Source organism: Protopterus annectens, chromosome 1.part1 (genome assembly GCF_019279795.1).
Source record: "Protopterus annectens isolate FY-2018-M chromosome 1.part1, PAN1.0, whole genome shotgun sequence".
NCBI classification, from domain to species: Eukaryota; Metazoa; Chordata; order Ceratodontiformes; family Protopteridae; genus Protopterus; species Protopterus annectens.
In genome coordinates, this window is record NC_056726.1 from 1195938978 (window position 1) to 1195954304 (window position 15327).

The 15327-nt window shown below is 38.1% G+C and overlaps 1 protein-coding gene across 1 annotated transcript in view; it reads right to left on the reverse strand.

Annotated features, from left to right (window-relative positions):
- The window catches only part of LOC122815911 (glutamate receptor ionotropic, NMDA 2D-like), a 1415655-nt gene that overhangs the window by 200639 nt on the left and 1199689 nt on the right, over positions 1-15327 (reverse strand). The window contains 1 exon segment of the mRNA XM_044088769.1: positions 2254-2441. Coding sequence (XP_043944704.1) covers positions 2254-2441 — 188 coding nt within the window.

A 15327-nucleotide genomic window follows, 5' to 3' on the forward strand; every position in this document is an offset into this window, starting at 1 on the left:
GCCAGTTGACTTGAATAGAACTAAGCAAGCCCATACAATTAGAAACTAGATGAAAGTTGCTAACGTACTCTCTGAATAGTCAGGAGGAATAAGGTAGATGGAGCCAGTGGTTTAAAAGATGTCACTGGTTCACTTTCCTTGGGATGGAATACTGGTCTGGCATCAATACTGTAAATGGGCAGGAGCACCCACATTTCAGAAGGCACAGGCAAACTATAAAAAGAAAGACTGGGATTAGAAGAGAATTTTGTACAGCATAATACAGTTAAGAAATGAGAGGATAGGACAGGCTAGGGAACAAATGCTGATACCAGTAGAAAATGTGGATTGTACAATGATACAGCACAGAGCAGAAAGACATCATTCAGTAAGCAATGCAGGAGAAAAGGGATTCAGAAGCTAAGCACAGTATATAGTCAAAAACTTTGATATACAGCATTCTATGAACTAAAACCACAGCAGGAAGTATTTCAGGCACAACATACATACATGAACTTTATTTTCACACTCTTGCTAATGTCAGACAAATAAACAATACCAGTACAGTTGTAATTCAGCCTAACAATAGTGCTTCTAGGTCTTTACATTCGACATTTCCTTCAGCATAACCACATAATGTATTGGAATATGTTAGTAGGTTTAACCCGGTCTTTCCTATAGAGACACTGATAGTGTAGCCACTGATATATTGTGTAATAATACAATTGTGAGGGGTAAAAGAGACAATGTAAGCCAAAATATGGGGACTTAAAGGCTGTCAATGGGCCTGTTAATCTTCTGTAACTGTTGGTTACACTATAAGCATTTATATGGAACAGCACTCAAGTGCATATACATAATACATGCTATTGCTGTGTTACGCTGATAGGAAATAAGAAAAATAAGCAATAAGTTTTATAGTTCTATGAGTGTGGAGTGTGCTCTAGGTTGTGTAAAATATATTGTATAATGAATTACGATATCGGCTTTATATGCGGAGAAAGATAAAAGGACTTGGGTAGAGTATTAGATCTTGAATCGCGCTATGAGCGTGTTGTTCATCTGTTCATTAATAAGGGCACATTAGACAATGGTGCAGTCTGCTGCAGGGAATATAAGCAACTCTAATGTATTTGCAATTGTTATTCATAAGGTCTCCATTGGGAGACGACCACATAGGCACGCTATGAGCTGTATTTTTAATTGTATACTAGTTGTATGTTTTACATGCTATGAGCTACGTCTACATATAGAAACACGCTAAACAAGTCCATACAATTAGAAACTAGATGAAAGTTGTTAACGTACTCTCTGAATAGTCATAAGGTAGATTTAGCCAGTTGTTTAAAATATGTCACTGGTTCACTTTCCTTGGGAAGGAATACTGGTCTGGCCTCAATATTGTAAATGGGGGGAGGGAGCACCCGTGTTTCAGAAGGGACAGGCAAGTCTCTGAATAGTCAGGATTTATGCAAGGGAAGGAACATGACCAGCATTTTTCTCCATATCACCAGCTTATGAATATGTCTGTGGTTTAGTCTGACAGCATAGTTCCAGAAATACCATCTGTAGACAGGTGAACATGATAAACACCAGTCATTGAATGGGTTACTGAAATGCAAAGGTATATAGAACACATTAAATGGACAACAATACCTGGGATGATGTGTGTGGGGGATATCAATATCGTGGTTGATGCTTGAGACAGCACAACTGACCCTGACACCCTTGGAAAGCTTTCGACACTTATGACTAAGTCTCAGAGGTGCATAGCCTCTTAGATCATTGCATACCTCACACTCTGGTTGAGATATACTGAGAAACACCTATACAAGATGCTCACCATTGTAGTCAGTAATGGATCTCTTTTCCTTCCCTGTTCCATGTAACGCCTATTACTACAAACATCACTGGTCCATAGAAAATAATCTCTGTAGACAATACTTTATATTATCTAAGTCCTTGCTAAGTGTATCTAATAAACATTTTTATTGAGTAATACCATCCAAATTCCATAAGCATGAGTCATTAGATGTTGTAAAGAAACTGTAAATCTGTAATATCAGCTGTGGCTGTTGAAAAGGATTTCATAAGTAGAAAATTCACTAGAAAAAAAAAACAGCCATACCACTTACTGTCTACATGGATGTTCTCACCTATCAAAGCTGGATTAAGGTAACACTAAACTGTCTGGGTCAGTGTTATGTACCAGTCACATTATCATTTTATCATATCTAGTATTGTCAGGATCTGTGAGATTTATTATGCACATACCATCTCCCAGGAACTGTAGCAGGGCCAAGTCAATAGGTCGCTTCCATTTTGATCCCTTTTGCATCGCAATGCCATAGCCAGTTGTTGCAAATACCTTGCCACTCCCAATTGTCACCAGCTTGCATCCTTCATCCTTCCGAGCCATATAATTTAACACTGCTGCATCATAGATAAATGCATCCAGCTTTCTGTAATGAAGACAAAAATAATCAGGAATAACCTTTTTAACATATGGACTTCACGGTGGCATGTGTCACTTGTCAGTACTTTCTTCTGTGATATTTTGTCTTGGGGTAGGTATTAATCATTTGTAAAGTGACTGTCAGATCAAATTATTAATTACACATAAAACGTATGTAAAGTTTAGTCTGATCAGTAAATAATACATACCCATACATACATGTTTGTGTTGACTGGTCAGTCCTAAAAACCGAACCTAAAAAAGTGATCCCACTCCAGAAAGATGGTAGTTCAACAGAACTGTCAAACTACAGACCCATTGCCATTATTTCACCACTCACTAAAATAATGGAGAAGTGTGTCCATATGCAACCTATGGATTATCTCAGTCAGAATAGCCTCCTGGCCAACTCTCAACATGGCTTTAGGCCACATCACAGCACCACCTCTGCCCTCCTTTCCTTTACCAATGCCATAAATCAAAACATGAATAACAATAACCTATCCCCAGCCCTCTTTTAAGATCTGTCAATAGCCTTTGGCATGGTCAACCACAAATTACTCATCCACTCCCTAAAATACATTTTCTTGGATAACCATGCTATTCAGTGGTTCCAATCCTATCTGAGTAGCAGACAGGCTGTATTATGGCAGGGCAAACAGTCCACCTGGCTACATCTCACCCTTTATTTCCCTCAGGGCTCAATTGTAGGTCCTTTACTCTTTTCTGTCTTCATCAACAACCTTCACTCTGCTATCGCTGAAGCAACCTGCATCCAATATGTAGATGATTCCACCCTGATCAGCTCGGCCTCTTCCCTTTCAGAGCTGCACTTTTAATACAGTTGAAAACTGGCTCTCTAGTCACCTTCTGCTGATTCCCAAAAAATCTAAACTGCTCCTCTTTACCCCCACTCATAGATCCACCCCTTTTTCCTTCTCTATAACATCCAACAATGGTACCTCTGTCTCTCCCGATGACCATAGAAAGCTATTAGGTGCAACAGTGGATAATAATCTAATTTGATCTGCATGTCAATAAAACCATAAAAACCATTAATAAGAAGCTTTGCTCATTATACAGAACCAAACCTTTTCTTACCCAAATAGCTAGGACAGCAATCACCCGCTTTCACCTACCCTCTACCCTTCTACATGCTACCCCTGTACTCTCCAATCTGAAAAAAACTAAACTCAGCAAGCTTTCTCACTGCTACAACCATATTGCCAGATTCACCACTGGCTCAACATATAGGACACATCACTGTCAAAACTTCAATCTTCTTGGATGGCTAGAACTACCCAACTTACTACTATTTAATCAACTCATAGTAGCTCACAAAATTCTCAACCAACCTGAAAACAGTCCGCACTTAAAAATATTATAAAACCATACAGTAACTCAAGGCTACTAGGCTCATCCAATAAACTGTTAGTCCAAACCTACAAAACCATTAACTCAGCTGGTGACTCCCTGTTTGCCAACTTCATTGGCAAAACCTGGAACTCACTTCCTTCCACACTTACCCTTGAACCCTCTCTAAGTCTCTTCAAAAAAGGCCTCAAACAGTATCTTAATATGCACTGGCTTTTACCCTGTACCATCCCAGATTAATTCCCAAATAAACTATCTTACTTATATAGTATTGTATGCGCATCTTGCTCAAAACAGTCTGCTGCATCCTGCTGTTTTTTTGTATATTATAGCACATAGTGCATCTTAGGTAACTGTTTAGTACCTATAGTATTGTATGCTTTTCCTGCTCCAAACAGTTTGTTGTAATCCTGCTGGTTTTGTACAATGTGACACACAGTGTCTACTGTAAGACCCTACTAGATGGCTTCACTGTAACTACTTTGATAATTATGCTTGTCTCTTACGTGTGATGTTCTAACTGTGTAACTGGAGCTTTTCTCCCCGGATCTGTGCTGAAAATGGACATATATCCAGTCGGACTATCCCGGTCAACAAATGTAAAATAAACTAAATAAAGTTATATATATATATATATATATATATATATATATATATATATATATATATATATATATATATATATATATATATGGGTCCCTTTCAGATAGTAGTCGAACTTTTAAAAGCTCAACTTTCATATGGCTGAGACCATATGATTGAGCTTTTAAAAGGTCGAACGGTCTGAATGGAGATCTCCATACAGTGCGGAATGGGAAGATTTCCCATTTCCGCAATATAGAGCGATCTCAGAGTTGATATATTTAAGTAGAGGGCCCCTCCTGCTAGACACATTTAGTTTTTTTGTTTTGTTTTTTGTATTTTTTTTTTGTTATACGATCGATGTTTCAAATGTTCGATCATATGGTCTCAGCCACATGAAAGTCGATCATTTCAGATTTCGATCATGTAAAGTAGACCCATATACATATATATATATACATATATATATTTATATATATATATATATATATATATATATATATGTATATATATATATATATATATATATATATATATATATATATATATATATACATACACATAAATATATATATATATATATATATATATATATATATATATATATATATATTTATATATGTAGAGAGAAAGAGAGAGATTAACCTAAATGATACAAAATAAGTACACTTCAAAACACACAAAAATTTACAATACAGCATCTAAAACAATTGTTTTCCAAGGTGGAGGCCTCCTCTCCCACACACTCCATCCTCACGTTTTTTATGTTTTTGTCATTAATCACAGTTTTGTGTTATTTTACAATATTAAGTTGTCTTTTATCTCTGCAATAAAAAATGACTATCTGTTGATATCTGATTAGTCACTTACCTATTTCCTATCACATGCATATGTCACCAATTTACAGGTTTTATAATACTTTTATTTCTATTTCTCTTCATATTTTTAAAACTATTGTTAATAGTTTATGGTGAATAGTAATACACTGCTATATCAAATAGTGATCTGCTCACAGTTAAGTTACTAGCTTGGATGCAATTAGATGTAAAGTTATTAAAAATAATGCATATGAAAGTAGTTTTGTCAGCATGACAACATCACTTTACCTAGAACCGTAGAGCAATTGTTTGAAAATTTGAATTATAAGCAGTTTGCCTCTTGTGGTTATAAAATAGCCCTGTACGCTAAATGAGATTCATCATGAATAATTGTATCTTGCTAAGTCAAGACACAAATAATCAAAACTAAAACATCTGCAAAGACAATTAATCACTCTCCCATATAACTGATATTAACTCCTTCCAAACATTATAAAATAATAATTTTTGCAGAGGACCAATCCTCCCAGTGGTTCCATAAGTCTATGCCTTAGCTCTCCCTCACCCTGATCTGTTCCTATATATACTAACGTTGAGGTCACACAAACTCAAGAGAAAATGAAACGCCATAAAAGAAAATATAAAACTCCCCTTTACCCTCTGTAACAATCAGCTTTACCCTCTCTAACAAATTAAGTTCTGAAATTCTAGAGGTGGCAATAAAAATATTTAAATTTTCTTTTTCAATGTTTGGTACTACAGTATGTTATATGTTCAACTATAGTTCCTCACATGACAACATTCCACAAGTTAGAGTACTTAGGCCAAAGTAAAACAAAGATAAATTCACAAAGATAGCCTCTCTAACTTCAAAATCAAAGTAGAATCATATCAATAGAGGAAAAATACAATTTGTTGAAAAGCCATACAGAGAGAATGGTTTATAAGCCATAAACCAGTTTCAGTATCTAACCACTACTTAGTCAGTGTGTATCTAATTACAAAATACTACAGCTGCCTTTCATACTCATACAATTACATTGGTTGCAGCATGAAGCAAGGCTTCAAATAATAAAGTGTTGCCTTATTAACAACCAAAAAACAGAATGTAATACATTGAATTTAATATTAGCTTTTCAGAGCGCAAACACAGTAATAGTTATTTAGCTTTATTTATTCTCATATATTTCTGGAAAAAACTCATCATCATTTGAAACCATATAAGGAGCTTAACAATAACAAAGTAACATTGTCCTACACAACTTCCAGTTACCCTTTCAGTATTACATGTGACTAGATTGTCAACATTAAAGTCTTAGAAGTATTAGCTGATGTGAAATGTCTGGTTTTAATGAGATATTTATATGCAGAAATGTTACAACGCAGGGAACACCCTTATAATTTGTTTGTTTGTGTCTTTCTGCTTTTCCCGGTTAGGGGTCGCCACACAGAACTCCGGTCTGCTAATGATTGGCAGTAGATTTTTTACGTGCCGAGTTTGCCAGCCCAGATGCACAACCTTCAACGAAGGTACACCCATTCACGCATGTCTCCACACAGAAGACGCTCTAGCTGAGAATCGAATGGCACAACGTCTTTCTGTGAGGCGACTATGCTACCGCAGCACCACCACCGCAGTAGGGAATGCCCTTATAATGTAGAGTGATTTAATGTGTTTTTATTTAATGATAGTTTCAAATCACTATCATCTTTCTATTCATTTAACTGCTAGTTGAATTGCCCATTTTAAAGATAAACCTTACAATATGATAGACTCAATCTGGTTACTTCATTATTAGTGATTAAAACCCAGTATCTGCTCACCAAGTCTTGTGGGTAGCTGGCATTGCCTCCATATGTAGCAATAAAGAACATAAAGTAGTCCTTATTAGACTGATTGTTGTGATATGACAAAAATGCATTCCTTTCCTTTTAATAAGCTATATTTTAGAATTAGTAATAATCTCTGTTGAATACTACCACTTTATAAACCTAGTAGCCATTTCTAAACAACATGTATGATACACAATTGTGAACAAATGTCTGACTCTATACAACTGAGACAAACATACACATTTTGCTACATGTTTACAGTCAAGACCTTGGATAGTTGCACCTGTGGGCCATACATCACCCAATTCCCTCTCCAAAGGTGAGAATCAACCCATATGTATTTTGTGCCTGTAGGGTAAACACTTTAACCATTATATCAACTCCCAACCCTCATAACTTTTAAAATGACCTGCTGACAATCAACTTCACCATTCTCTAGAGAACTAACTGAATCCGCCACAAAGGAAGTTGAGGATAACAATGGTTAGCCAGGACAAAAGAATTTGTCTGAAAGGACTTACAAAACAGAGGCCTACTTGAGGTTCTGCCTACCTGCTTAGTCACCAAAACATACAAAAAAGAAATAGATTTTAACTGATATTAAACTGTAAAGTGTAAAATCCATTTATTTTCATTTATGTAACTCAAACATTCCTGCAGGGTTTCTGTTAAAATCTTCACCATTATAGGTTTTAGAATAACATTTAGAATAAATTTCCACAACACAGCTTTTAGTTAGAGGAAACATGTTTGAGGGGTTACATAATGATTTGTTAAGTTCCATTTAATGTTGTCTATTTTTTATTTTAAAGTTCCTTTTAAGTTTGCCCACTGCAGAATGCATTTTTTTCTACACACTCATAACTGTGAGAGTTGTACACCTGTCATGTTAATTTCAGTCTCTGAGAGCACAGTCATATGAGGTAGGCCCACTCTATGTATATTCTGAAGCTAGGATTACTTAGCCCTTCAAATATCTTTATACACAACTTATCTGGAACACGTTCAGCACTTTTGTGGAAATGCATCTTCACTTTTATATTCATAGACGAAACACAAGAGAACATCACTTTTTACTGTCTGGAACATTTCTACCCACACTGACTGACTGAATAATTTATTGGCATTGATACAAATCTGTTTGTTAATTCATTCCTGTATTTCATCGCATTCATTTTTAGTAGTAAAGCGAGTACCATCAGCTGAGACAGTGAACCATTTTCCGCCTTTAGCAAGTAAAAGCATCCCAGAAATGTAATAATAATGGACTATGTTACAAGACAAAGTAAAAACTGAGCCAGCTCCATAGAAGAGCAAAAACGTTTACAGACACATCTCAGTATATGTTAATAACAGCTAATATTAACACATGCAGGCAAATAATAAAATAACTAAAAAGAGCAGAATAGTAAACAGGAACAGTAAAGCACTAAGAAAAAAGCTCTTTGAGTGAGGAACAATAAACAATTAAGTACATAGTACATGACAGTTTGTTAAAGTATCAGTACAAATGTAATCAATAACCCTTTGAAATATCAGGACGCACTAGAGTGAGTCCTGAAATACAGAGGCTGAATGGCCCAAAAGGGCTTACGTATACCAGGTGCAAGATGCCATTTCTCAGAATATTCCCTTTTCTCTCTGGTATGGCATTCTTGCAGTTGGTATATATAAGTGTGGGGGGTGTAGGGGGTGCAGTGGGGCTTGCCCACCTTCCCTCACAAAAATAAAGTTTTAAGGAGAAGAGCGATTTTCAAGGTTTTCAGTCTTTTTTTACAGCTTTTTGGCACTTGATATTTCAAATGCTGAAATTTAAGTAGGGAGCCAATGTAATCTATTGAAACCATTTCTTTGAAAGGCTAAGTATTTGAAGAAAGACAAAGTCTGCGTTCAGGGAAGAAAGGAGCTGAATTAGCTAGTCTACAGAGCAAAACTGCATAACTTGTGCTTTCAAGACAAAGATAATGGGCAGTTATTGCAAAACATTCTCTTTAGATCAATTTCCATAAATATGCATATTAAAATTTTAATATCTGAGACAAAACAAGGTGCCCGATTCAGAAAGGTTACAATGTGGTGACCATTTCAAATTCAGAGACAGACCTTCAATGGTACTTTACCATCAAGATGTACAGTATCATAATGAGTTGTCTCTGCAGCCATGTTAAGTGTTAATGAGGCATCCGAAGGAAGGAGCTTATGTTAATTAGCCATGTGCTCTCCTCCACAGCTTCCTTTGAAAATGCATTTATGTAGCTGAGCAATTCATAGAGCACAGCTGATCATGTTGTTGAACACAGCCAAAAGCACGCAGTACGGCAGAGGTATGTACCTGGACACAGCCAAAAGCACCCATTACGGCAGAGGTATGTACCTGGACACAGCCAAAAGCAGCCACTATGGCAGAGGTATGTACCTGGACAAGCCAAAAGCATCCACTATGGCATAGGTATGTACCTGGACACAGCCAAAAGCACCCACTATGGCAGAGGTATGTACCTGGACACAGCCAAAAGCACCCATTACGGCAGAGGTATGTACCTGGACACAGCCAAAAGCACCCACTATGGCAGAGGTATGTACCTGGACACAGCCAAAAGCATCCACTATGGCAGAGGTATGTACCTGGACACAGCCAAAAGCACCCACTATGGCAGAGGTATGTACCTGGACACAGCCAAAAGCACCAACTATGGCAGAGGTATTTACCTGGACACAGCCAAAAGCACCCACTATGGCAGAGGTATGTACCTGGACACAGCCAAAAGCATCGACTATGACAGAGGTATGTACCTGGATACAGCCAAAAGCATCCCCTATGGCAGAGGTATGTACCAGGACACAGCCAAAAGCACTCGCTATGGCAGAGGTATGTACCTGGACACAGCCAAAAGCATCGACTATGACAGAGGTATGTACCTGGATACAGCCAAAAGCATCCCCTATGGCAGAGGTATGTACCTGGATACAGCCAAAAGCATCCCCTATGGCAGAGGTATGTACCTGGATACAGCCAAAAGCATCCCCTATGGCAGAGGTATGTACCTGGATACAGCCAAAAGCATCCCCTATGGCAGAGGTATGTACCTGGATACAGCCAAAAGCATCCCCTATGGCAGAGGTATGTACCAGGACACAGCGAAAAGCACTCGCTTTGGCAGAGGTATGTACATGGACACAGCCAAAAGCACCCACTACGGCAGAGGTATGTACCTGGGCACAACCAAAAGCACCCAGTATGGCAGAGGTATGTACCTGGACACAGCCAAAGCACCGGCAGAGGTATGTACCTGGACACCGCCAAAGCACCCACTACGGCAGAGGTATGTACCTGGACACAGCCAAAAGCATCCACTTTGGCAGAGGCATGTACCTGGACATAGCCAAAAGCACCCACTATGGCAGAGGTATGTACCTGGGAGTTTTGGCAGAAAAGTAGTGCTGGGCAGTGTGGCTGAATCTATGAGTTTATTTGTTAGTGTGCATCTGTTTGGGAGGTCACAGTAGGGAGTTTAGTGAGTGTGAGTGTGTGTGTGTGTGTGTGTGTGTGTGTGTGTGTGTGTGTGTGTGTGTGTGTGTGTGTGTGTGCATGTGTGTGTGCATGCACGTGTGTGCATGTCAATGTGAGTGTGTGTGTGTGTGTGTGTGTGTGTGTGTGTGTGTGTGTGTGTGTGCGCGTGCGTGCGTGTGTGTGCGTGTGTGTGTGTGTGTGTGTGTGTGTGTGTTTGTGTGGGTTATGGAGGCTGTCACACCTGAAAACTTCCCTAGACCAACAAGCAAACCCTGCAACATTTTGGGGGGGACACTAAACACCAGGCAAAATCCATTAAAGCTTGCCTGAAACACACTTAAAATAGTTTGGCAGCATGAAGACATGGGTCAGGGGGCAGGGATAATATACAGAGATAATTCTTTATAGTGTGCCTGAAAGACAATAAAAAAGATTCAAACCCTGTACCCCCACATTAAGGATAGTAGTCTTCTGCACTACCAGTAGAACCTAGAGACACTTTAAAACATTGCCTAAATCTTTAAGTAAACAGAAATTATATATATAGAAACACGGTCTCAAACTTTGCACCCTTTAGACAAGAAGTGGCAGCATTAAACCACTGTGATAACTGATCCATCAGTGAAACAAGGGATTTTTCAAAATTAGATGCATGAATCTCAGATCTCTGTCACTTTTCAAGGGTGTCAACTATATGTCCATTATGAGAAACAGGGCAACTAAAAGTTACAAATGCAGGAGCATCCTGTTACCTTAAGGACAGACATCTTAGAGGAATCAGTGTTTGTTTGTGGGGGAAGCTTCAACAGAAAACAGAAAAGAACACTAGATAACAACATGGTGATCAGAACACTAGATGACAACACAGAGATTAGAACACCAAATAACGACATGAAGATCAGAACACTAGATGACAACATGGAGATTAGAACACTAGATAACAACATGGAGATCAGAACACTAGATGACAACATGGAGATTAGAACACTAGATGACAACATGGAGATCAGAACACTAGATGACAACATGGATATTAGAACATTAGATAACATGGAGATCAGAACACTAGATGACATGGAGATTAGAACACTAGATAACAACATGGAGATCAGAAGACTAGATAAGAACATGGAGATCAGAACAATAGATAAGAACATGGAGATCAGAACACTAGATGACAACATGGAGTTTAGAACACTAGATAACAACATGGAGATCAGAACACTAGATAAGAACATGGAGATCAGAACACTAGATGACAACATGGAGTTTAGAACACTAGATAATAACATGGAGATCAGAACACTAGATAACAACATGGAGATTAGAACACTAGATAACAACATGGAGATTAAAACACTAGATGACAACATGGAGATTAGAACACTAGATGACAACATGGAGATCAGAACACTAGATGACAACATGGAGATTAGAACACTAGATAACATGGATATCAGAACACTAGATGACATGGAGATTAGAACCCTAGATAACAACATGGAGATCAGAACACTAGATGACAACATGGAGATCAGAACACTAGATGGCAACATGGAGATTAGAACACTAGATAACTTCATGGAGATTAGAACACTAGATATCATGGAGATTAGAACACTAGATGACATGAAGTTTAGAACATTAGATAACAACATGGAGATCATAACACAAGATGACAACATGGAGATTATAACAACAACATGGAGATTAAAACACTAGATGACAACATGGAGATTAGAATACTAGATAACAACATGGAGATCAGAACACTAGATGACAACATGGAGATTATAACACTAGACAACATTGAGATTATAACACAAGATGACAACATGGAGATTAGAACACTAGATACCATGTAGATTGGAACACTAGATAACAACATGGAGATCAGAACACTAGATGACAACATGGAGATTTTTAAAGTAGTACTTTGATGCACTTGTTTAGTTAATACAACAACAGCTCTAGCATCACAATACACATTAAGAACACTAAGAAACTATAATATCTAGCATTATTGACTGACTGTAAGGATCTGTAACTACCAGCAGGAGAGACAAAAATAAAATGAGACACTGGGGACATTCTGTCAACTCAGGAAGAGGTAGAGTGTGTGTGTGTGTGTGTGTGTGTGTGTGTGTGTGTGTGTGTGTGTGTGTGTGTGTGTGTGAGTATGAATATGTGACAGGGAATGAGAGGGGTGCCTGTGCCAACCTGAAGCATGGGCCACCAGTGGTGATTATCACATGAAAGTGCTAATTTGCAATGGTGGTAGTTAAGGGTGATTCAGAAAGTGACAAATTAGCCACTGATGATGCCGATCCTCATTGCTGTTTAAATGTCACTGAATAGCAGCATTCTGCATTATGTACACAACCCCTTTTTACCACACCTCTTACCACCAGTACTGGGATTCTTTCCATAGCACCAGAATGACACGGTGAGGTGCTATTCCACTATTCAAAGACCAAATTAATATCCTTCATCCAGGATATTCACCAGATTTAATTAATCATGCACACACACACACACACACACACACACACACACACACACACACACACACACACACACACACACACATGCATGCACTTGGTAATGTTCTGCAAACAGAGAACTGGCTAAGAATGAAATGGCTGCAGCTTGATAAACTGGCATGCAATGCCAGAAACGAATGCAGTTCAGAGTTACTAACTGTGGTCAAATGTAGAAGAAGGAGAGTGGAAAATTACTGGTGTCTGCTCACAAATGACAAATAATTTCTATTTAGGATGATATAAATGCAAATGGACATTCTAGAATGGATAACATATGATGATTGCTACTGCTTTATTTTGGCAGCATTTCATCAGTTTCTCATGTATGTCCTAATGTTTGTATAACTAACTACTTTTTGAGTTTGCAGCATGTCTTTTGAGTCTTGAAAGTATATACCATCCTGTGAATAATAACAACAACATGCACTGAGTAGTCCATTGTATGGCAGTGTGACATACAAAAACATTGTTTAAATTCTAGGGTGGCTCTGGAGGAAATTGCAACCCATGTACAGTTACGGGCATTAGAAATGGTGCTAGTATTGTTCAAAGCATTTAAAAGTGGCATGATCAAAAGTATCGAAGGAAGAGCTCGTCCATTCTTTGATGATAAAAATAAGTTATGTTACAACCGACAAACATGAAAGTGAGGAAGAGATTAGAAGAAACTTTATGAGAGTGGTGTAAAACATAACAGTATAATGCAACAAACTGCAAAATGAAAGCTTATAAGAGTAAAAACACAACGAAAAGAAAAATAGTAACAACAAAAGTGGAAACTGGCCCAGGGTAGTAATAGTAGAAGTCTTAAAGCTAAAAAGCAGCATGACAAAGAATTAAAGAGACCTGATAAAATGTTGGGACATACAAGAAAAAAACATCAAGTGCTGGGTCATGTGAGGTGCTGGAGATATCTTATTTTTTTCATCCTTTGTTATCCATGTAAATCCCACTAGGCTAGTGATTTCTTTTCAGGGAAGCTTTGAGGTGATATTTCAACTACTAATGGAAATTTAGCTAGGGCATTAGATAACGTGCCCTACTCTTTCTGATGGCTGTTGTTTGAGCTAACTCAAGCAGATGAGGCTCAGGTTAACATCACATTTGAAGGATGCCACACTCAGGGGTGCAGCTGTACTGCAATGTCAGCAATTTGTAAAAAAATAAATACATTTCTGGAAGGGGAATACAACCCAGAGCCTTTTGACCTTCTAGCACCAAGAACAAGTGTGTTATATTTTAAGCCACTAACACTGCTTATGAAAGCATAGAAATAATAAGGTTATTTACCAGCAGTTCATCAAGAATGACTATTTCTTCATAATACTTAGGCATACAAAGAGGGATTAGAAGATAAAAATACTGAAGGGCAGATGTGGGACAAAGTGGAAACTTAAAAGTACCTCATTCAAATCTGTTTATTCACAGTTATAACACTTTCAAATGATATGAAGAAGAACATAGTCTGAAGACACAAACAGGGCTACTCACTGACGATATAAAGAATCATTATCTAGCAGGGCATAAGTGGTGCTGTGGTAGCATTGTTGCCTCACAGTAAGACGTTGTCCTGTTCGATTCTCAGCTACAGTGTCTTCTGTGTGGAGACATGCGTGAATGGGCGTACCGTCATTGAAGGTTGTGCATCAGGGCTGGCAACTCGGCACGTAAAAATCTACTTCCAATCATTAGCGGACCGGAGTTCCGCTGTGGTGACCCCTAACCGGGAAAAGCCGAAAGACACAACATTATCTAGCAGGGCATATTACTGGCTCAGTCATTAAGGCATCTCCCTTACAGTTCCAAGCATTTTAGTCAAACCTGGGCATTACTGTTGGCCACTGATTAAGACTTCTGCCACACAACCCCAGTGCCCAGGGATCATTCCCAAACTCCAGTATTTTTTAATGAGTGGTTTGGTTTCCTACAAACATTTTAGAATTTGAACTGCATATATAGATTGCATTTATACCTGCACTTGTGAACATGCTATTTCTGTAAAGGGTCCAAGATAACATAAAAGCATATAAAAATATATTACTGATTACTGTGTGTGTGCGCATGTATGAGTAATTTCTGAGTATTTCCTTTACCTTCATAGTTTTCTGTGTGCATTCTGTTTTCAGTGCCCCTGCCAAAATCAAAATGTAATGGTTAAGTGAGTACCTGCTGCAAACTGACTACAAACACAAACACACACACACACACACACACACACACACACACACGCAC